The sequence below is a fragment of the Pristis pectinata genome, chromosome 8, assembly GCF_009764475.1.
Source record: "Pristis pectinata isolate sPriPec2 chromosome 8, sPriPec2.1.pri, whole genome shotgun sequence".
In the NCBI taxonomy this organism is placed as follows: Eukaryota; Metazoa; Chordata; class Chondrichthyes; order Rhinopristiformes; family Pristidae; genus Pristis; species Pristis pectinata.
Window position 1 is genome coordinate 26,868,175 of NC_067412.1, and position 23,207 is coordinate 26,891,381.

Consider the following 23,207-nt stretch of genomic DNA (forward strand, 5'->3'; position numbering starts at 1 on the left):
AACATCTGGTGCGCTCTTCCTACGGAAGCCTCGGGCAGCTGGAGGTACAATCCTTGTGGGGTACAGTGAATTGTGGCTCCCAATTTGCAGAGGGCCTGTCTTCCAAGGAGACTAACAGACGAATTTTCTGCTATCACAAATAACTCATCTACTACCAATCCCCCTAGTGTAATGGGGACTGGTTGGGAGAGAGGTTCCACCACGGGGATTCCGGCAACTCCAATGGTAGAAACCCTGTGGGAGCTCAAATGAAAGTGTCATGAAGGGGGTACAGATGAAAGAGTTGCTCCAGAATCGATCAACAGGTCCACTAGTCTTCCACCCACCTCAAATGATTACTATAGGGTCATCCTCTGGCTGGGTCGAGAGTCTGATCATGGCCGCCTGCACCGCTATCCTCCCTGGCACCCCTATTCGTTTTGAGGAAAGGGTTGTTTACAGAGAATGGGCGCCGGATCGCTGGTGCTCATTCTGGTGGGCCTTGAGCAGGGGCCTCTGATCGACATTCCCGCGCCCAATGTCCTTTCTTCCATCAAGCATCATTTTGCTTGTCTCTCCAGGTCCCCTTCACCTCTCGCGGCCTCACCCCACTATCCCTTCCCCATCTGTAGAAATTGTCCTTTGGGGTCACTTCTTCGGGTAAAAAGTCCCTGTCTGTCCATGTTAACAAGGGAGGTAACAATTTCCGACCAATCATTTCTTTGCCAGGTCAAATTTGCCAACTTGTAGGCATGGACAGCAGAAGGTTCGAGGCAAGTTTGAATGGCTAAGCGTGAATTTTGCTTCAGCTCGATTCTGGCCGAAGATTCCCAAGTATCCCTGAATCTAGCCAAAAAATCCACTACATTTTCGCCCCTCTTCTGTACACACCTAGTCACCTCCCCAAATTCATTATGCTGCCTTGCCGCTTGTAGAATGGCTTCCTGTCCCTGTCCTGCTAGCCATTTTCTCTGACCGCCGGGGACCGCCAATCCCCCGTCGCATCAAATCCAGGACTTGGAACCCACGCGTAACCGTGTTTCATGAGGTGCCGTAGGCAACCTTTAGGAGCAGATTTACATCTCCAGGTAATTAATTATAGATTTGACATGTCTGTCCTAGCCAGTTATGGAAGGCTAGAGGTTTCTTAAGGGGGTTTGGAGCTCAGCTCAAAAGGGGTCCAAGGCTTGATTACAGGAACATTTCCTACCATTATACACGGTGCTTGTATTAAACCACCGTTGGCGGTCCCAGGAACTGTCTGCACTTCCGCCCTCGTCACCCTTGGTATTGGTATTGGTTTATTATGGTCACGTACCAAGGTACAGTGAAAAACCTGTCTTACATACCGATCGTACATGTCAATTCATTACACAGTGCAGTTACATTGAGTTAGTACAGAGTGCATTGAGGTAGTACAGGTAAAAACAATAACAGTACAGAGTAAAGTGTCACAGCTACAGAGAAAGTGTAGTGCAGGTAGACAATGAGGTGCAAGATCACAACAAGGTAGATCGTGAGGTCAGAGTCCATCTCAAAGTATAAGGGAACCGTTCAATAGTCTTATCACAGTGGGATAGTAGCCGTCCTTAGGCCTGGTGGTATGTGCCTTCAGGCTCCTGTATCTTCTACCTGATGGATGAAGAGAGAAGAGAGAATAACCCAGGTGGGTGGGGTCTTTGATTATGCTGGCTGCTTCACCAAGGCAGCGAGAGGTAATGACAGAGTCCAAGGAAGGGAGGCTGGTTTCCGTGATGCACTGGGCTGTGTCTACAATTCTCTGCAGTTTCTTGCGGTCCTGGGCAGAGCAGTTGCTGTACCAAGCTGTGATGCATCCAGATAGGATACTTTCTATGGCGCATCGATAAAAGTTGGTGAGTGTCAAAGGGGACATACCAAATTTCTTTAGCCTCCTGAGGAAGTCGAGGCACTGGTGAGCTTTCTTGGCCATGGCATCTACGTGATTTGACCAGGACAGGCTATTGATGATGTTCACTCCCAGAAACTTGAAGCTCTCAACCCTTTTGACCTCAGCACCGTTGATATAGACGGGTGCATGTACACCGCCCCCTTTCCTGAAGTCAATGACCATCTCTTTTGTTTTGTTGACATTGAGGGAAAGGTTGTTGTCATGACATCATGCCACTAAACTCTCTATCTCCTTTCTGTACCCGACTCATCGTTGTTTGAGATACGGCCTACAACGGTGGTATCATCTGCAAACTTGTAGATGGAGTTAGAGCAGAATCTGGCCACACAGTCATGAGTATATAGGGAGTAGAGTAGAGGGCTGAGGACGCAGCCTTGTGGGCACTAGTGTTGAGAGCAATCGTGCCGGAGGTATTGCTGCCTATCCTCACTGACTGAGTTCCGTTGGTCAGAAAGTCAAGGATCCAGTTACAGAGGGAGGTGTTGAGTCCCAGGTCTCCGAGTCTGGTGACGAGTTTGCTTGGAATTATAGTATTGAAGGCAGAGCTGTAGTCAATAAACAATAATCTAATGTAGGTGTCTTTACTGTCCAGATGCTCCAGAGCTGAGTGTAGGGCCAGGGAGATGGTGTCCGCTGTAGACCTGTTTAGGCAATAGGCCGGGATGATAATGGTCTTCTTAAAACAGGTGGGAACCTGTAATTGAAGCAGGAGAGGTTAAATATGTCTGCAAATACTTCCGCCAGCTGAGCAGCACAAGATCTGAGCACACAGCCAAGGACACCATCTGGGCCAGTGTTGTGAGAAAGGTTCTTTTGGTATCTTAAAGATAAAGGTCTGGACACACAGTCCTTGTAATTTAAAAATGGTTTATTATCAAAGACAAAGCGGGACAGAATGAATGGGAACAGGTGCACACACACACTCTCAAGCATGAGATCATGAATGTGGAGGGAAATCGCGACAGAGGGTGAGGTTCACACACACACACACACACACACACACGCACGCACGCACGCACGCGCGCACACACACACACAATAACTGGGTACAAATGATCAAGGAATAAACTATACAATGTTTGGACACCCTGATTCTGGACAAACATTGGCTCTTTGGTCTCGGGAGTCCTTAACTAACTGCCCTGAAGTAGTGCACAGCTTACCTCAACATCCTAGGACACAGAAAAAGAGAAAGAAAAACCAAACATGCAGCACTTTTATGCTGCTGGGGGGCTGGGTAGCCCAGCAAGGACAAAGGTGCTTTAAACAGGCCAATCCGAGTGGTCCAGCAAGACAAAGGTGTTTACCTAATGGGGCAGAGCCGGACCCCTGATTGACAGTGGTATAGCTTCCGACCTGATAGGCAATGCTATCATCCGAACATGGGGGTCAGTAGTGTTGTCACTGTCATCTGACCCCTGGCCTTTCCTACCACAGCCAGGTGCTTTCCCCGTGTTCACTCTCCGGAAGACTGATCTTAAGTCCTCAATGGTGACCACGGGTTCAGTTGCATTAGAGGCTATCGTGGTGACTATCCACTTTCCTTCTGTTCAAAATGTGCACAGAATGCGTTAAGCTCATCAGGAAGGAATGCATTGTTGTTAACTACGCAGCCCATCTTCGTCTTGTAGCCTGTTATGGCACGTAAGCCCTGCCATAACTGACAGCTGGACTGGGACTTTATTTTGAGTCGGTATTGTCTCCTGGCATTCCTGATAACTTTCCGAAGGTCATATCTCGATTTCTTGTACAGGTCACGATCATCAGACTTGTGTGCAGTAGTCCTTGACTTCAGTAGCGAGTGGATCTCCCGGTTCATCCACGGTTTCCTGTTTGGGAACACCCGTATTGTCCTCTTCGGCACACAGTCCTCCACACACTTGCTGATAAAGTGCGTGATGGTGGTGACATACTCATCTAGGCTGGCAGCTGAGTCTTTGAACATGGACCAGTCCACTGACTCAAAGCAGTCACGTAGAAACTCATTTGTTTCCTCAGACCAGCACTGCACGACTCTCTGTACTGGATCCTCCCGTTTCAGTTTCTGTTTGTATGCAGGGAGAAGGAGCACAGCCTGGTGGTCCGATTTCCCAAAGTGAGGACGAGGGGTGGCTCGGACGGTATCTTTGATGGTTGTATAGCATTGGTCAAGGGTGTTTGGGTCCCTGGTGGAGCAGGAGATGTGCTGGTAGTATTTTGTTAACACACTCTTGAGGTTGGCCTGTTTGAAGTCACCTGCTATAATGAAGCGGGCCTCAGGGTATCCTGTCTCAAGGTTGTTGACCACGGAGTATAGTTCATTGAGTGCAGGCTTCATGTCCGTCTGTGGTGGGATGTAGACTGCCATCAGGACAGCTAAAGTGAACACTCTTGGCAGGTAGAATGGTCAACACTTTACCATTAGATATTCCAGGCTGGGTGAGCAGGAGCTCTCCAGGACTGTCACCTCGGAGCACCACAAGTTGTTGTTTAAGAAGCAGACCCCTCCACTCCTAACTTTGCCTGACGATTCCGTAGGGTCCATTCGATGGATTGAGAAGCCCTCAGGTTGAATGGCGCAGTCAGGTGAAGCAGGTGTGAGCCTCAACAGTCTGCTTGACCTTGCTGCTTGTTATATGGGACCTTAGCTCTAACTGGGAGCTCGAACTAGGCTCCCCTGTTTCTCCCGAAGTTTGCGGGACTTGCGGTCCCTTTCCATACAGGGGGAGGTCTTTCTGGAGGATTTACTGCTGTGGCCACCAGAATATCATCAAACGAACGATCGGTATGATGAGTTTCGAGTTTGGGATATAATCCCACCGGGTTGGGGGGGGGGGGGGTGGCGCTGGGGGCTGATAGCTCTTTGGGAGTACTGCTGCTTCCAGCAGTCCTTCCGCTTTCCAAATTGCTCTTTTTGGGCTTCTCTCTTGGAGGCTGGTGTCGTTTCGCCATTTCCAGCCATTTATTAAAACAACTAATCATGTAATTATAATCCCATGTGGGGTCTCCCCTCCCGACTCGGTATCGCTCTTCCAATACAGGATTTTCTTTAAATCAAACGATCCCCCCCCCCCACCCCCACCCCCCAGGGGCCATTCCCCGTTGGACCATCCGTAGAGATCACTGGAAACTGTTACTGAGGACCTGCTGTCTCCGGTTTCCAACCAAACCTTATCAGCGGGTGATCCGGGTGGCACGAGAGGATCTCCCAATTTGTTTCTTAACTTGTGTCTCTTTGATAATTTCATGATGCTCTCCTTTTGCAATTTTACCGGAAATTCCTCTTTATCTGGAATAGAATTCTTATTTCCCATTCTCACAGTTTGTTAATTCCGTATAGTCCCTCTTACCGCGAAACCATAAATTCTAATGATTAACTTTACTACTTAACATACAACACTATTCCTTTTCCCTAGAGCTCTTATTCCTCTGTCCTCGAAGTCCTCAGTTCATTTATCGTTACTTTATCTGGAGGGTATTTTCAGGTTCCTTCTTCCTCGCGTGGTCTTGCCCACCCGTCTCTCCGGGATCGGATCAGGGCGTCTCAACGCGGGTCAGCGGCCGGGTGGAACACTGTGCTCTCTTTTAATACAAATTCTCCTTTACTTTTACTCAACATTTATGTTCGGATCCCGTACAATAGAGATCCTGCCAGATTGTCAGAGAAAACTAACTCACACCATACAGACTTCCAGGCAAAGAGGTTTTATTCGTGATGTCACGGAGAGTCCAACAGGCCGAAATCGGATTACCCGCGGACTCTGAGGAGTTCTCAAAGTCCTCTCATTTATACAAGAGAGAGAAATAAGTTTTGTGCAAAGCATCTTTACATAGATAAACCCTAGGATTACAAAGGATGCTTCAGCATAATCGTGAAGGACAACAGATGCCAGTTTTGGAACTATTGCTCAAGTATGGCCTTGTGAGGTCTGTCCCCGAGGCTTCTTTTAGTCATGTAGCTGCTACTTTCAGTTCCCTAGCTCCTTTATTCTTCGTAATTACTACACACCTGCTCTCTTTGACATTACGGACTCTCCTTTGTTGCTTCTCGGGGGGGAGGGGCTTGAGCCACGGTGTATCTTCTGCCAGGACCCACTGGTTTCACCAGTGTTGCTACTCTGCTCATCAACCTGAGCTTGTCTGCTTTCCATTCTTCTGGGAGATATAGCATACTCTGCTCTACCTTCAGCCTTCCTGCTGATCCCTCAACTCTTGAGGTTTGATCGCTTTGAAGTTCCCACGTTTTACTTTCTTAATTTTCAAATCCTACAACAACAAACTTGCAATTATATCCCACGATATCTCACAGTCCTGCCATTATGTCTTAAATCATGATTAGTAATCTTCACTGGAGCGTGAAGTGGACAGGGCTGGTGACAGTTGGTTGGAGTCAGAGGTCGTCTGCCAGCTCTGCTGCAGAGGAAGTGGAGGAACCAGTTTGCTGGCCAGTCTGTTATGGAAGGTTGACACTACTAAGCAACCAAATGCTTAAATGCCCTTGGAAGTCAGTTGGTAGTGACAAGGATCACGGAATTGTGCAGCACCAGTAGCACAGGGATTCACACTGAGTCGGGGATCCATTGATTGCAATATGAATAGGGTGATCACCTCCATCAGCATAGCTGAGTGAATATTAGGAAAGACAAGGGAATAAAGAACAAAGTGAAATACAAGAAAAATTCTTTGAGTAAGATAAATTAGGAACCAAGGATCGAAGTAAAAGGGAGGAAGTTTATTATTAGCAGTAAAGAAAATGTATTGGAGAAATTAATGGGATTAAAAACCCACAATTTTTTGGACCTCATTTCCACTATCCAAGGGATGTATTAGTAATGATCCTGCAAGAGACGGAGATAAAATATGGAACTGCTGATAAGTTATCTGAACTCAACTGTCAAAGAGTTTCTAGCGTTGATTGTTAGGGAAGGACAATGTGCATTCAGAATATATTATTATCAGGCAGAGTCGTCCTGTTTTTATGAAAGGGAAACTATTCTAGGCCAACGTAGTATAGTTTTTTGAGGATGGAACAAATAGTGTTGATGAAGGGGAACCAATGAGTATACGGGTTCAATTGTAATATTTACGAGAAGTTTGCATAGGTACATGGATGAGAGAGAGGTATGGAGGGCTGTGGTCTGGGTGCAGGTAGATGGGACTAGGCAGAAAACCAGGCTGGCATGGACTAGATGGGCTGAAGGGCCTGTTTCTGTGCTGTAGTGCTCTATGACTCTTATGACTCTATCCATACTTCCAAACAACTTAAATTATATAAATTACGGGTTCATTGACTTGGAGCAATGTGCTGGCATAGATAAGGAATGGTTAATAAACGTAAAACAGAGAGCAGGAATACATATGAATTAGGAGCAAGAGCTTATATGCAGAAGATTATGGAAGATTTGGTGGTAACCTCAGCTCCACTAACCACATTTATCAAATATCTATCTCCCTCTGTTTCCGCCGTGCTTTGAGGAAGAGAGTCCCAAAGAGTCAGAGCCTTCGGAGAGATAAAGCTTCACCTCATCTCTATCTTAATTGGGCAAACCTGTATTTTTACTTAGTCACCCCCAGTGCTAGATTCTCCTAGAAGAGGAAACATCCTCTCCACATCCGCCCAAAAAGCCCTGCCAGGATTTTATGTTTCAATCAAGACCCTTCTCACTCTTCTAAACTTCAGCAGCTACAAACCTAGCCTGTTCAACCTTTCTTCTGAAGACAGGCCACCCATGCCACTGAAATGCTTCCATTACAAATAAGCCAGTCAGGAATGTAGACATTGCTCTGTATGTGACTTCACCAACATTTTATCTAAAAAGCACAACTTTCCTACTTTTGTATTCAATTCCCTAGCAATGAACAATAACAAGTGGATCGTTTACTGGCTGGCTGCCTGTTACTTATGGAATATCAGTTATTAACTAACGTCTTTATTGAGATATAGTATCCAAGTTTACTGACAATGAAGTTAGTAGGCAAGTAAGATGGATGAGGGACACATAAAGTTTGCAATGGAGTCTAGGCATATCAAATGAGTGGGAAAAAGTTGGTAGATGGAGTATAATGTTGGGGAATAGGACACTATTCATTTTGGCAGGAATTATAGAAACAAAATGTTGGTGTTGAGAGAGATCTGGCTATCCTTGCACTTTAAGCACCATATCTCGCATACAGCACACAGTAAGGAAAGTACATGATATATCAGCCTCTATTACATGGAGAATAATGCCCGTAAGTTAAGAAGGCTCGCTGCAATTGTAAAGGTTTTTGGGGACCCTTGTGCCAAGGGAAAGGTATGGTTGTTTTGGAAACAGTGTAGGAGAAATTGGTAGGATGAGCCAATACTTGCTCAATTTTAAAGGAATAAGTGATCTCAATGAAACACATAAAATTCTGTGAGGGCTTCATCGGGTAGGTGCTGAGAATGTAGAACTAGGGAGTACATTCTTAGAATAAGAAATTTCTTTACTCAGGTGTGAACCACAGAGGGAAGTGGATGTTCAGGCATTGAGAATATTCAAAATCAATGCAAGTTTGGGCTCAAAGGGAATCAAAGAATATGGGAATGTGGACACAGCACATAACTTCAGCTCTGACCTTATGAGAAGTGCAGTGGATTTAAGGATAGGGTGGCTCACTTCTACTCCAACTTCTTACATTCATATTTTCCAACATTTGCTTGCCATTTATTTTTTCAAAGGATTTCTTTATTTAGTGACAAGAACTTGAAGAGCATCGAGGTGGATAAGTCCCCAGATCCCAATGGGATATATCCCAGATTTATGAAAGAGGCAAGAGAGGAGATTGCTGGGGCCTTGACAAAGATTTTGTATCCTCACTAGCAACAGCCGATGTCCAGGAGGACTGGAGAGTAGCCAGTGTTGTTCCTTTGTTCAATAAGTGAAATAGGGATAATCCAGGAAATTATCGGGCAGCGAGCCTCACTTCAGTGATAGGGAAACTACTGGAGAGGATAGAATTTACGCACATTTGGAAAAACATGGCCTGACTAGGGACAGTCAGATGGCTTTGTGTAGGGCAGGTCCTGTCTTAAAAACTTCATTGAGTTTATTGAGGAGTTGACAAAGGTGATTGATGAGGGTAGGGCAGTGGATGTTCTCTACACAGATTTTAGTAACATGTTTGACAAGGTCCTTCATGGTAGGCTGATTCAGAAGGTTAAGATGCATGGGTTCCACAGTGACGTGGTAGTTTGGATTCAGAATTGGCTTGCCCATAGAAGACAGAGGGTAGTGGTGGCAGAGTGCTATTCTGATTGGAGCTCTGTGACCAGTGATGATCTGCAGGGATGAGTGCTGGGACCTCTGTTGTTTGTGATTACACATAAAAGACTTGGATGCAAAGTAGATGGGTGGGTTAGTAAGTTTGCAGACAATACAAAGATTGGTAGAGTTGAGGACAGTGCAGAGGGTGCCAAAGGATAGAGCAGAATATATATCAGTTACAGATATGAGCAGAGAAATGGCAGATGAAATTTAATCTAAGCATGTGTGAGGTGTTGCAGTTTGGGAGGTCCAATCTAAGGGGTGAGTATTGGAATGGCAGGACCCTTAACAGTATTGATGTACAGAAGGATCTTGGGATTCAAGTCCATTGCTCACTGAAAGTGGCCAAGCAAGTAGATAGGGTGGTGAAGAAGGCATGATTGCCTTCATTGGTAGGGGCATTGAGTATAAGAGTCAGGAAGTCATGTTGCAGCTCTATAAAACTTTGGTTAGGCCACACTATGTGTATTGTGTGCAATTCTTGTTTCCCCATTACAGGAAGGATGTGGAGATTTTGGAAAGGGTACAGAAGAGGTTTACAAGGATGCCATTTGGATTAGAGGGTGTGAGCTATTGGGAGAGGTTGGACAAACTTGGGTTGTTTTCTCTGGAGCGGCAGAGGCTGAGGGAAGACCCAATAGAAGTTTATAAGATTATGTGCGGCATAGATAGGATGTACAGTCAGAATCATCTTCCCACGACAGGTCACTCATTTAAGGTTGGGGTGGGAAGTTTAAAGGAGATGTGCAGGGCAAGTTTTTTACACAAAGGGTGGTAGGTGCTTGGAACAGGCTGCCGGGGGATTGGTGGAAGCAGATATGATAGTGGCATCTAAGAGGCTATTAGATACATGAATATGCAGGGAGTGGAAGGATATGGATCATGTACAGGCAAAAGAGATTTAGTTTAATTTAGCATTGTGTTCAGTACAGACATTGTGGGCTGAAGGGCTTGTTCCTGTGCTGTACTGTTCTATGTACTCTGATTTAGTGAATAAATTAAATATAATGAACACGTTCTTAATTATCAAGCAAAGTTAAAAAGAATGGGCGAATGAAATTGCACATCTTTCTGGGCTGGGTCAGTCAGCAGTAATATATCTCAAATAAGAGCCAGGAGAATTTGTTTCCTTTTATTATCAATACTACAACAATGAAGCCAAGGAAGGTCAAGGATTGTCAATCTCATGGCCATCAAAACATAAGAACAAAGGAAGGAGAGTGGTTCATTCAGAATCTCAAGCCTGCTTTGTGTTCCACTACATCTTGACAGGTGTCTCTCTTAACTCCCTTTATCCCGCTTAATTCCAATTCTCGTGATATTTTTGCTTGATAAAAATCTATCAATCTCAATTTTGAAATTTCCGACAGTTTTTTTCTGGGGAAAGACTTCCAGATTCCAATTAGCCTCTGCATGAAGGGATGCTTCTTGAAATTATTTCTCGATTGCTATTTGGAATTTGGAATTTTGTGGCCAGGGTTCCTTGTCTGGATACCCACGTGAAGGAGCAATTTTGCCTTATCTATCAAATCCTTTTATCATCTTCAACACATCAGACAGGATTTTGTGATAAGAATGAAGAAAAACAATTAGTGTTCGCTCTCATCACTTCCTAAAATTGTCAGCAACTTGGGATTTCCATGAGTCCCAATGCATAAATCTTGAATTTGCCATCAGTGATTCAACACGCCACCTGTTGGCTGTACTCTGACATTGAAATAGTCATGATGATCAACAAGGGAGCAAGAACCTGCATCATTTTCCTTGTATTTACAAAAGTAGATCACACAAAGGTCTTGCCCCAGTTTTAAAGAAGGCACAAGAGGTGTTTTCCCACAAAGGAAGAAGCTTCTAATGGAACAATACAGCTGCAGGTAGAAGATTTTGTTTAAAAAGCATTGTTAATTTAAATGAGATTTCCTAAAAAAAATCTTTCCCCTTGGCATTTAATTTGAAAGGACCTTTTTAATAATCTTCCTACATCTTATTTATTTATTTACATTTTTTTGATTGGTTGTTAATTTGGAGTTATTAGAATTTTTTTGCAAATGTTTAATACTTATAAAGTTTCTGAAATATATCCAAATATTTTTATATTATAAATTTGTGGGTGTTGCTAATTTGACCACCACACATAATGTTACTTTTTTTAATCCCCCGGGACAACAACATCAAAGATAGTCAACCGACTTTTTTTCCAAGATCATGCTGGAGAATTGCTGAAGGTAAGTGTGCAACTTTTAATTGAGGTTTTGAGCAACCTCAATCTGTCCAGCTCCTATGAAGGGTCACAGACCTGAAATGTCAACTCTGTTTCTTTTTCCACAGATGCTGCCTGACCTGCTGAATGTTTCCTGTTTTTATTTCAACTTTTCAACATCTGCAGCTTTTCTTTCCATTTGGAACAACCGCCGTTGGCTCACCATTGACTACGATATGTGAACTATCAAGTACATTACTTCTTAACCCTCCATATGGTAAACAATGTAAACCAAGTCTAGGCAAGCAAGCTATTTTCAAGTTTAACCTTTAATGCTTTGGTGTCATAATCCTTCACTCATCCTCTTCAATCTTGGATACTTTTGTGGTGGTCACTATAAACAAAAGCCTGAGTGACAGAGATCTGTTCCTCCCTCTTATGGTACGCAAGGTAATAATGTCCTGGATTTCCTGAGAAATGCCAAAGTTCCATATATAACTGTTGGAATTTTCCCATGTAACTGTTGGAAAGTTCAGGACTAACACAGAAATCCCAGCTTCCTGATAGGTCCATGCTGCTGCCATTCAAATTGTCCAACATTAGGCTCCACCTGGTGAAGCCTTTCAGCAATTATGGTGGAAAATTTGGGGACTGAACTGCTTCTCAGGGTCAGTGACCGCTTTCATTGGCATAGAGAGGAACAGGTGCAAGGGAGAGAGGAAAGTTTCAGGTTTTTAATAATTAATAGTTGATTTAAACCTTTTAAGCGTATTAAATTGCTTTTAAGATGTTTCTATTATTTGTTTTTAGTAAATCTGTTTGACAGATTTGACCACGAGTTCAGCCCGAGGCGTGGCTTAACTGGCAGACAAAGTACATTGGGAGCTCACTTAGTTCTCAGGGTGTATGGCCAGGAACTAGGGCACGAATAAAATCAACATTAAAAGGGGATATCACAGGATTACATAAAGAGAGATGCATTACTGACTGTGATGCTGTGCCAGGAATCTGGCGTGAACCCTGCCCTCTCTGTTGCTCTGCCAAAAACATGTACACTGGTGTTTAAGCTTGTTACCGCAGAGAAATGTTCAGACCGGGGAGAATGTTCAGATGAACAGTGAGAAGAGGAGAAGGCAGCTCCCATCACATCCAGCAGAGGGCGATGAGAGAGCCTGTAGGATCTGGGCAGTCTTTCAACATGCAGAACATCCACTGCCAAACCGAACAATAGCCTGTGCCAGCCAGGGGCAGGCCTGAGCCACACACGTTAGTGCTGCACTGCTGCTCCACCTCCCCATAGACTGCCCGACCCCAGCCTCACAGACAGCCTCCCCACACCGAGCCGTGGGTACTTCATAGCTGTGAGAGCACCAGGGGAGGACAGGGTTTGCTCTGGGTCCCTATCTGGTAGCGTGCAGCCTGAGCAGATGTCTGCGTTAAAGAACAGGGGCTTGTGCTTGTGAGTGCTTGGACTGGAAGACTTAGAGTGCTACACTGAATTGTCATTCTGTTGCGATGCACTGGCTGGGGTACCGGTGCATTTCTGTTGGATCTGCAGCCAGAAGGTCATGTCCTACATAAACTCTTGGTGATCACTTCTGAACTAGCTTTGGTCAGGAAGTTGTCACAGTGAGAGTTGCTCAAGGTAAGGGCAGGTTTATTGCGTAAGTGAGTGGCAATGGTAGGGACCTCCTCACACCCACAAAATTCATTGATTTTTATTTTCCCGGAGTTCAGCAGGATTATTCCCAATGACAATTTGAGGAAAATCTTAGACATGCTTGGAGAACAGCATGTGATCAGCAATTTTCAAAATGCATTTACTAAGGTGACACGTGGGTGGCTTGGAAATAGGATTATGATACATTCAGTGGATGGGAGAGGTTGTTGATTAAGTTGTGTTTGGCTATTAATATTAGAGAAAAAGGTGTGGTGCGATGTAAAAGGGGCTGCCCATAACGAACGAATTCATTCTTAGTGCAAATCATTCTTTAATTTAGTCCTGTTTCCTCTTCTTCCCCGAGCACACTTTGACAAGTAAAGTTTTTAGCAATTTAAATGCAAGATAAAGGAAAAGCCCCACGAAAACCAGAACAATGACAAACACATCCAGTAAGTAGTACTGATAGAATGGCAGCTCATTACCCGCGGATCTAAAATGAGCAGCCCCTCGGTGCCTTATTGTGTATTCAACCCAGAAAACAGCCAGCTCCTTTGGCTCCACTGGAACATCTCTGTGCAAGGCAGATATTCGTTTCATGTTCTCCCCATAGGAAGGGGTCTCGATGACGGTCTTGACTGCCTGGAAAACATCGTCTCTTTTCAAGTGAGCCAAATCTAACATGACCGCAGCTCCTCGGGTTTTGAGACGCAGAAGGTTATCATATTGATCAAATAAGATTGGGATGCCAACCACGGGGACCCCGTGGTAAATGGCCTCATAAATCCCATTTTCCCCACCGTGACTGATGAACGCTCTTGTCTTCGGATGACCCAGCAGATCATTTTGAGGAAGCCAGCTCATTATCTTAGTGTTGTTCCCTAAGGTTGAGGGCAGTCTTCCAGTAAACCGCCAGATCACCCTCTGAGGGAGTCGGGCTAGTCCCGCCGCGACTTCACTCGCCAGCTCTGGTGGAAGGAAGCCCACCACACTTCCTAAGGAGAAGATCACCACGCCATCCTCGCCAGAACTGTCCATGAACCGCTGCAGTTCAGCAGGGAGCGGTCGACCCCGGCTGCACTGAAAACCTCCGATGTAAACCAGGTTTGGCACGGTCGGCCGAGGATACTCAAAGGCAAAGTCAACCTTCATTAGCACGATATCAGCCTTTTGATAAAGTTCTTCCACCGTAATGTCACTATTGAGGTAAAGCTGGCACAGTTTGTTGTAAACTGGGTAAATGTGGAAGTTGTTCATGTATCTCGATATTCCATATATCAACACGTTCCTCAATCTGTCCAAAAGCAACATCCTGTCGCTCAGGCGTGAACTTATCATGGGCACAAAAGAAAGTGGCGACGGGGCTAAATTAAAGTGGAGGTCCCCGGCTATCATCCACCTGCCAAAAAGCACCAACGGCTTCTCAAGTACATGGGCCATCATGACACCGGCTACATGGTAAGGATCGGCCAAAATCAGATCAAAACCTCCAGCTTTGAGTCGACCCATCAGTGCGCGATCCTCGAACATTGCCCGAACGGCCGGAATAGTCACTCCAATATTGATGTAGAATAAGGCGCACAAACTGCGGAGAGCGGAGATACTGGAGAGGAAACCATCTTCCACGTAGAGATAGTTGAAGACAATGTCATGGATTTCGCTTTGACTAAGGGCTTTACGTGCCTGACCTGCGGGAATGCGGATCGTTTCCACGGTGAAATCTTCGGAGATCGCCTCAATCCTCAGCGAGTCGTTGTTCCTCAGCACCGTGACCTGGTGCTCCCTCTGCACCAGTTCCAGGAGCAGGGATTTTATGATGATCCAGTGGCTCCAGTCCGTGGGGACGGCGAGGATCCTGGCAGCTTCTGGGCCCGGACTCCTTGCGGAAAAGAACAGCAGAAGTGCCAGAAAAACCGCTCTGCTTTTGGTTGACATGGTCACTGTGTGGGAAGATCCCACTGTGGTACTGCTCCGGCTGCAGGAGGCGCAGTAGAAGATGTGTGTGAGATGTCACTTGCACAAACCCTCCAGCAGTGTGCGCGGCTGTTCGGCCCAATTGCTTTCTCATACAGCTACCAGCACATTCAACTTGCTATGTGGCCCGCACATGATGTGTGATTATAACTAGCAGGAATATTTTACTTTGAATGTCAAATTATTTTTATTCAACATTACAGTAACTTTTTATTCACTTTCCCAATTTATTTGTCTTCACTTTTTATGAGTACTTTCTGAGTGGTTTCAGTGCTACATGTCGGATTGTTCTCCTGGGTCCCTGTTACGTGTTTGAATTGAATATAACTTTTTCGAGATCCAGGTGTCAGATTGCCCCCCTACCAAACGCGCGTTTGAACTGATTGCAAGGCGTTGACTCCTTTCGCTCCCCAGTGATCCTGCCTGACCTGCTAAGTACTCCCGGCATTTTATGCTTCTGTTCCCGATTTCAAAATGTTGCACTGGCTTAGTGGGACAGTATAGCTGTCAAAAATTGTGATTGACTGTTCGAATAATTCTAACATTTTACTGGAATTATAACGTCGAATCTGCTATTTTAACAGTAAAAATGAATCCAGGGATAACTGTGGATGAACTGATTGCAAAGCAAAAAAAAAGTATACATTTTATTTAAAAATGAACATTGTGGGGCAGAATATCAGTAAAATATGATTACCGCAATCTCTATAACAATGGCTTCAGTGTCAATCCAAACGGACACACATCCGTAGTTAGCAGAGGTTCTTAGATTTTCAGTGGGGATTATAGCTTTGTTAGAGGTTTTGGAATAGGAAGATTTTATATGATGATCGTCTCGGTTGCCAAAAGCTCTTTTTTAATTGCCATAATCTCTTACTTGTACACCTTTAAAAAACACTAAATTTGGAGATCATACAGTTAGGGAAGTTTCTCACATGCGTAATAGGGAAGGTGATTAACATTTGCAAAGTACAGGATAACAAGGGGACCAGCTGGTGAACTAGAGTTGGTTTATTAAAGTTTATTAGTAATTACCAAGCAGATGCAGAAATGCTGTTTCTCAGCTCTTGCATGTTAGCATGAAGTGATTTCCAAAGAGAAACATTCCAGAACAAAGAAGCACATTATAATTGTGCATGTGGAACTGATAGCTTTCCCATGAAAATGGAAACAATAAAAAAAAGCTGGATAACAGCAAGTCCACTTTTTGTCTTGACATTCCAGGGATACCCCGTGCGAGGAGACTACAGTGGAGAGAGAGCTAAGAACTGACGCGCGAATGCTGAAAGGAATACATAATTTAAGGCAGAGATCTCAAAAAGTTGTGAGGTTCATAGTAACAGATAATACCTAAGTCATTTTCTACAGTTCCTTCCATTAATTCCATCCATTAACCACCAACTCCACCTATCTTCCTGGCAACATTAGCAAGTTTGATGCTGTGCAAGGTCCCAGTAATGATAATGGACCATAATACCATTATATAGACCACCTATTTCTGAACTCCTCGACTTCAAAGCTCATCTGTTGCTGAAACCCTTGTCCATGCCTTTGTTATCACTACACTTCACCACTCCAGAACAAACATAGCCATCCTCCTCCATTCTACATAAACATGTCACCCAAAACTCTGCTGCCCCATGCACCTGTGGTAAGATGAAAAATAATCAATTATTTCCCTGTTGCAACAGCTACTAATTGTTGGATGTAACCAAAGGGTTAACGAAGCATCTTTCTCTGTTGGGACTATTTGTTTTTCCCAGGAGTTACTGAAACCGTGTGAAACAGCAAGACATCAATGTGGAAGGTAGCCCCAAGCATTAATCGGGTGCAGTTAAACGGACAGCTTTGCAAAACAATCAGGGTTTGCTTCAGCCAAGCAAGACAATGGGGACTGTTAATTTGCCCCATCAGACAAGATCCCAGGGCTTTGTCACAAACCTTTCTCGGCTGCACACTCATGGAGCCACCCGCCCTCTAGAAGATCAGAATTTTTATTTGTTCATTAACAGTGGAATTTTTCTGCACTAATGACTGATGAGACTCTAGAAGACAACGGGAAAGTTTAGCAAAGGTGTGGAATCCTTTGTTATGCTGGGACCAAATGGGGCACAAAGCCCTCCTTGACTTTAAAGATGTGCCCCGCAAGAGAGTCCTTTGGAGCTTCTCCAGTGGGTTGGTTTGCAGCCAACATCTGGTGATTATCAAGCCCCTTCACGTTGGCGGGAACGGATTGGGAAGGTGAAGCAGGAACTGGGACTGTGGGAACAGCGCTCCCTATCGATAACTGGGAAGAACTTGGTCATCAGGTGTGAGGTGCTCTCAGGGCTGCTGTACTTGGCGCAGGTATTTCCTGTTCCTCGCTCCTCTGGCTTGGGAATCACTCGCGCCATCTTCCGATTCATCTTGGGATCCAAGATGGAGCGGGTCCGACGGGCCACCATGCACAAGTCCCTGGACAATGGGGGTAAAGGTGTCCCCAATGTCGCCCTCCTCCTGATGACCACCTTCATCTGTGGCTGCATCAGGCTGTGCGTGGAACCCAAGTATGTGAGCACCAAGTGTCACTACGTACCGAGGTTCTACCTGTCCCTGCTGTTGCGAAGAATAGGCCTGGCCCCATGGCCACACGGCGTCCCAGTCAGCTGGACGCTGCCGCGCTACCTGTCCTTCGTGGAAAAGTTCTTCCAGACCAATACCTTTGACCACAAGTCCATCAGGCAGTAGTCAGCACGGAACATCCTGCAGGCACTGCAGGAGAAGGACTCAATGGATACTGTGGGGTGGTTCCCTGAGCAGACTGTCCAGACCATCTGGCAGAATGTCTCATCGCCAGAACTCACCAACAAGCACCAAGACCTCGCTTGGCTGGCAGTGAGAGGGGCCCTCCCAGTCAGATCCTTCCTGTATGGTTGGAACCTCAATCCCAGCCCGCGCTGCCCCCGGGAGGACTGCGCTGGGGACGAGATGGTCGCCCACCTCTTTGCAGGCTGTAGGTTTGCGAGGAGGGTGTGGCAAAAGATGCAAGGGTCCTTGTCACGGTTCATCCCCAGCAGCAGCATAACAGAGGATTCTCTGATCTACGGGCTGTTCCCAGGGACACACACAGAGACGGACATCAGCTGCTGCTGGAAGGTCATCAACTCGGTGAAAGACGCTCTTTGGTCTGCCCGAAACTTGTTGGTCTTCCAGCACTTCGAGATGTCCGTAGGGGAACGCTGCCAGCTGGCAAATTCCAGGCTGTAGGAGTACGTGCTGAAGAACACACTGAAGCTGGGTGCAGCCAACGCAAAGACTTGGTGGGGAACGGCTACAGTTTAGGGTTCTTCTGCCAATGGAGAGGGAGGGGCGGGGACAGGCGAGAAAGCCCCTAAATATTGTAAATACGGGACCGGGTAGCCACCCCCCCCCCCCCCCCCCCCAAGAAGCCACATGTGTGGCATTGGTGCTTTTTTTTATATATATAAAAAGGTAACACTAATAAATGATCTGTACAAGAATGTAAAGGTTTGCACTGTTTTGTAATTGTATATAGTTTGTCTTTTATTATGAGTAAAGTTTATTTTGAATTATAAAAAAAATCTTGCTGAAGTACTCCGGGGTTCCACTTCAGCGGTAGACTGAGTGGCAGAGAATGCAACATTGCTAAGTACTGGATGCCGATAAGTATCACTGATTACTGCATGCAAACGTGAGCTCGATTTTACCAGGGAAGTGTTAAGTGAGAGTTTGGATTTTTGGTCTTGTTTCTTTTAACTTGGGTTAGATTAGATTTGTGGTTAGAGCTGTAGTTTCCTTTGTGTTTAGTTGTTTTTAGTTGTGTTAAATAAAGTTACTCAAACTTTTCGTGAAATTGTGATGTCTTTCATTACCAATTCTGTCATTCGAAAGGAACCCAAAAGAACCTGAGTCCTGTTTTAATACAGCACCCACAGCATTCACTGACCTGTAATGATCCTTCACTGAGCAAAGACTTGATTTAAAAATTCTCATCCTTGCTTTCATTAGCCTCAATAGGCTTGCCTGTCTTTATCTCTGTAATCTCCTCTGGCCCTATATATATGACTCCAAGAAATCCACATTTCTTCATTTCTAGCATTTAAGTTGATCTCATATTTAATTGTTCCATCATTGCCAGCCATGCCTTCAGCTACAAACAGCCTGAGCTCTGGAATTCATTTCCTAAAACCTTTTGCTTCCCCAGCTCTCCGTTCCATGTTAAGCTGCTTCTTAGCAAATGCATCTTGTTCCATTCTCATGGGAAGCGGCAGTTTACTTGCAAAATTGATGTATCCCCAGATGGGATGTTCAGAACCAGGGTTTACAGTTTCAAAGTAAAGGGTTGGCCATTCAGAACTGAGATGAAAACATTCCTTCAGCCAGACAGTAGTGAATCTCTGAAATTTTCTCTTCATGATGGCAGTGAAAGCTCAGTCAATCAATATATTCAAGTCAGAGATCAACTGATTTTTGGATATTAAGGGAATCAAGGGACATTGAGTTAGTGCAAAAAAAAAACAGCAGAGGTAAAAGATCAGCCTTGATAGAGAGAGCACAAGAGGTCAAATGGCTTATTCCTACTTCTACACCTTAAACCCACTCCTTTTGGTCCTCTGCCCTACCATCCCTTATGTGGCACGCTATCAAATTTTGTTGATAACTCTCTTGTGAAACACCATGGAAAGTTTTGCTTCAGTGAAGGAACTATATGAACACAAGTTTTTCTTACTGACCAGCTGGGTGATAAGTAGTCAGGATAAGAAGACTTTGCTATTAGGTTGCAAGAATGTGAATCAAAAAGTGTGGAACAGGGTTAAGAATAGAGTTAACCTGGTTATGAAACAGAGAATAAGGCTCACTTTCAAGTTGAACTGCAGGAATCTGCCATGATGGAGCCTCATTCAGCATGGTTCCCTGTACCACAGTGTTTACTGTATACTATGCCAAGTCAGGTTGGTTTATGGCCAAAAGTAACCTTTTCATCTCCTACTACTGTTGAATCTTTATGCATTATTGATGTTGAATTATATTTACTGTAACATAAGGAGATATTTTTCAGCATTTCTTTTTTGGCCACCAAAACCAAAATTACTTCTAGGCACACAATGATAATTGATTCAGCTAATAGGGTGGGGTTAGATAACATGGTAAGGATAGGTCATTAGAGAGGGGTAGAATCATGTGGAGGTCCTATAGGTAGTCTGACTGAGAGCAGCTGACCAACTAGCCAAAGACCTGTTCATTTATTGCCCTTATTGCTCTTAAGAAGGTGACGGTGAGCTGCTTTCAAGAACCGCTGCGCTCCACTCAGTAAAGGCATTCCCACAGTGCTGAATAGAAGGAAATTCCAGGATTCAGACCCAGCAACGATGATGGATCAGTGATATATTTCCAAATCAGATATTGTTCAACATGGAGGTGAACCTGCAGGGTGGTGTTATCCCCATGTTCCTGCTGCCATTGGTGGTAAAGGCTTGTGAGGTGTTGTTAGAGTGACCTAGGCAAGTAGCTGCACTGCACTTTCTAGCTTGTCCCCACTGCAGTCATAGTGCACTGGTGGTAGGGGGAAAGAATGTTTAGGATGGTTGAAGGAGTTCCAGTCTGCTTTATCCTGGATAGTGTTGAACCTCCAGAGAGTTACCAGAGCTGCACTTACCCAAGCATGTAGACAGCCTTTCACCACACTTACTGTACCTAAGCATGCAGACAGTATTTCACCACATTCTTTACCTGTGCCATGTAAATGCTAAGAAGGCCATGGAGTGTCAGGAGGTGACTCACATGCCACAAGACACCAGCCTCTGACCTGCTCCTTGGCACAGTATTTATGTGGCTGGTCCATTTGACCACCAGGATGTTAATGGAGGGAGACTCAGACAGGGTAATGTCACTGAATGTCAAGGCTAGCTGATTAGGTTCTCACTTGTTGGAAATGTCATATTCTTGCACTTTTGCAACACAAATATTACTTATCATTTATCAGCCAATACCTGAATATTGTATGTGTCTTACTGCATGCAGCTATGGACTACTTCATTTTCTGAGGAGTCACAAATGGAGCTGAGCATTGTGCAATCATCACCAAACATTCCCACTTCTGACCTTATGGTGGAAGGTCATTGATGAAGCAGCTGAGATGGTTGGGCCTAGAACACTGCCCCAAGGAACTACCTCAGTGATGTCCTGGGCCTGGAATGATTGACCTCTGACAATCATAACTACCAGCTTTTGTGCAAAATACAACTCCAACCATTGGAGTGCTTTTTTTCCCTTAACCACCAATAACATCATCTTTACCAGGTCTCCTTGATACAACACTCAGTCAAATGCTGCCTTGATGTACAAGGCAGTCACTCTCACTTCATCTCTGGAATTCAACTCTTTGGTCTATGTTTGGACCATGCCAGTGATGAAGTCTGGAGCTGAACAGTCCTTGCAACATCCAAACTGGCCATTATTGGTGAGTTAGTTTTGCTTGATAGCACCCTCACTGACACCTTTCATCACTTTGTTGATGATTAAGAGTGGACTGATTGAATAATAAATAGACAGATTGGATTTAACATACTTTGTGTGAACAAAACATACCTGGATAATTTTCCACATTATTGGATAGATGCCATTGTTGAAACTTGTGTGATGCTAATGTCACATGGCACTTATCTAAATGTTCTAGGTACAGGCATGAATTGCTTCATTATCCAAGGAGCTGCACTTATGCTGAACACTGCGTAATTAGAATCTGTCCCTGCTTCTGACTTTACGATGGAAAGATTACTGATAAAGCAGCTAAAAATGATTGGATCCAGAACACTGCTCTGGGGAACACCAGAAACAATGTTCCTAGGGATGAGATGATTGGCCACCAACAATCATAATCAGTTTCTTTAAATGTGAAGTATTACTTAAATCAAATTTTGATTTTTCCAACTGCTTCCTGATGATTTTTACTTTGCTAACTCTCTTTTATGCCATACATGGTCAAATCCTGCCTTGATATCAATAACAGTCACCCTCACCTCACTTCTGAAATTCATCTTTTATGTCCATGTTTGATCCAAAGCTATAATGAGGTTGAAAATAAACCTGTCCTAGCAGTACCCAAACTGAGCATTGGTGAACAGATTTTTTTTCAAATGAATAAGTGATCCTTGTTAGCACTGTCAACAACATCTTCCATCCACTTGCTGATGACTGAAGCAGACTGATGGGGTGGTAACTGGCTGCTTTGGATTTATTGAGTATTTTGTGAACAGCACATACCTGTGCATTTGATATACCATGTTGTAACTGTACTGGAACAGCTTGGCTAGATAAAGCATGTCATTAGCACCACAGCCAGATATTTTCAGGGTCCATTGTCTTTGCTTACCAATAGACTCAGAATTTCTTGACATCACATGAACTGAATTGGCTGATTTACCTGCCATTTCTTAAACTATTGACAATCATGCACTCAGTTGACTGAGCTCTGGAAATCCCTCCCTAAAACAATCCACTCCTCTCTTCCTTTAACATTCCGTAAATGCTACCAATCTGTCCAAGATTTTGGTTATTATGGAAACTCCAATGCACAGGAACACAAGAGGCTACAGAGAATGATGGACTGGGTACAGCTCTCCCCACCATCAAGGACATCTACCAGAGGTGAAGTCTCAGAAAGGTGACATCCGTTATTAAGGACCCCACCAAATGGGCCATGCCTCCTTCTCATTACTGCCATTAGGCAGGAGGTACAGAAGCCTGAAGACACACACCTGAAAGTTCCACAACAGCTTCTTCCCCATTGCCTTCAGGTTCTTAAACTGACCTGAAAAACCCTAGTTCTACCTCGGACTATATTTCCTTCGGCTTTGCACTAACGTCGTTATGCTTACTTTTGTTTTTGTTGTGTAAGTTATGTATAGTTTATTTTAAGTTAAGTTTATGAAATTTATGTTTGTCATGTTGGTAATATACTGTGCTGCTGTATAAAGCTAATTTTCACGGCATTTATACCCTAGTTTATTATTGTCACATGTACCAAGATACAGTGAAAAGCTTTTGTTTGTGTGCCATCCAGACAGATCATTCCATACATAAGTACATCAGGGTAGGAAAAAGGAAACAGAATGCAGAATATAGTGTTACACTTACAGAGAAAATGCAATGCAGGTAGACAAATGAAGTGCAAGGGCCACCACAAGGTAGACTGGGAGA

At 44.4% G+C, this 23,207-nt stretch overlaps 1 protein-coding gene across 1 annotated transcript; it reads right to left on the reverse strand.

Annotated features, from left to right (window-relative positions):
• Positions 1-13,370: 13,370 nt before the first annotated feature.
• Positions 13,371-14,564, reverse strand: LOC127573275 (UDP-glucuronosyltransferase 2C1-like). The gene has a single exon (XM_052021325.1). The coding sequence runs from the start codon at positions 14,562-14,564 to the stop codon at positions 13,371-13,373; it is 1,194 nt and encodes a 397-aa protein (XP_051877285.1).
• Positions 14,565-23,207: the final 8,643 nt, after the last annotated feature.

Coding starts and splice junctions, on each gene's coding strand:
- LOC127573275 (XM_052021325.1), bottom strand. CDS start 14,564: ATGTTCGAGGATCGCGCACTGATGGGTCGACTCAAAGCTGGAGGTTTT.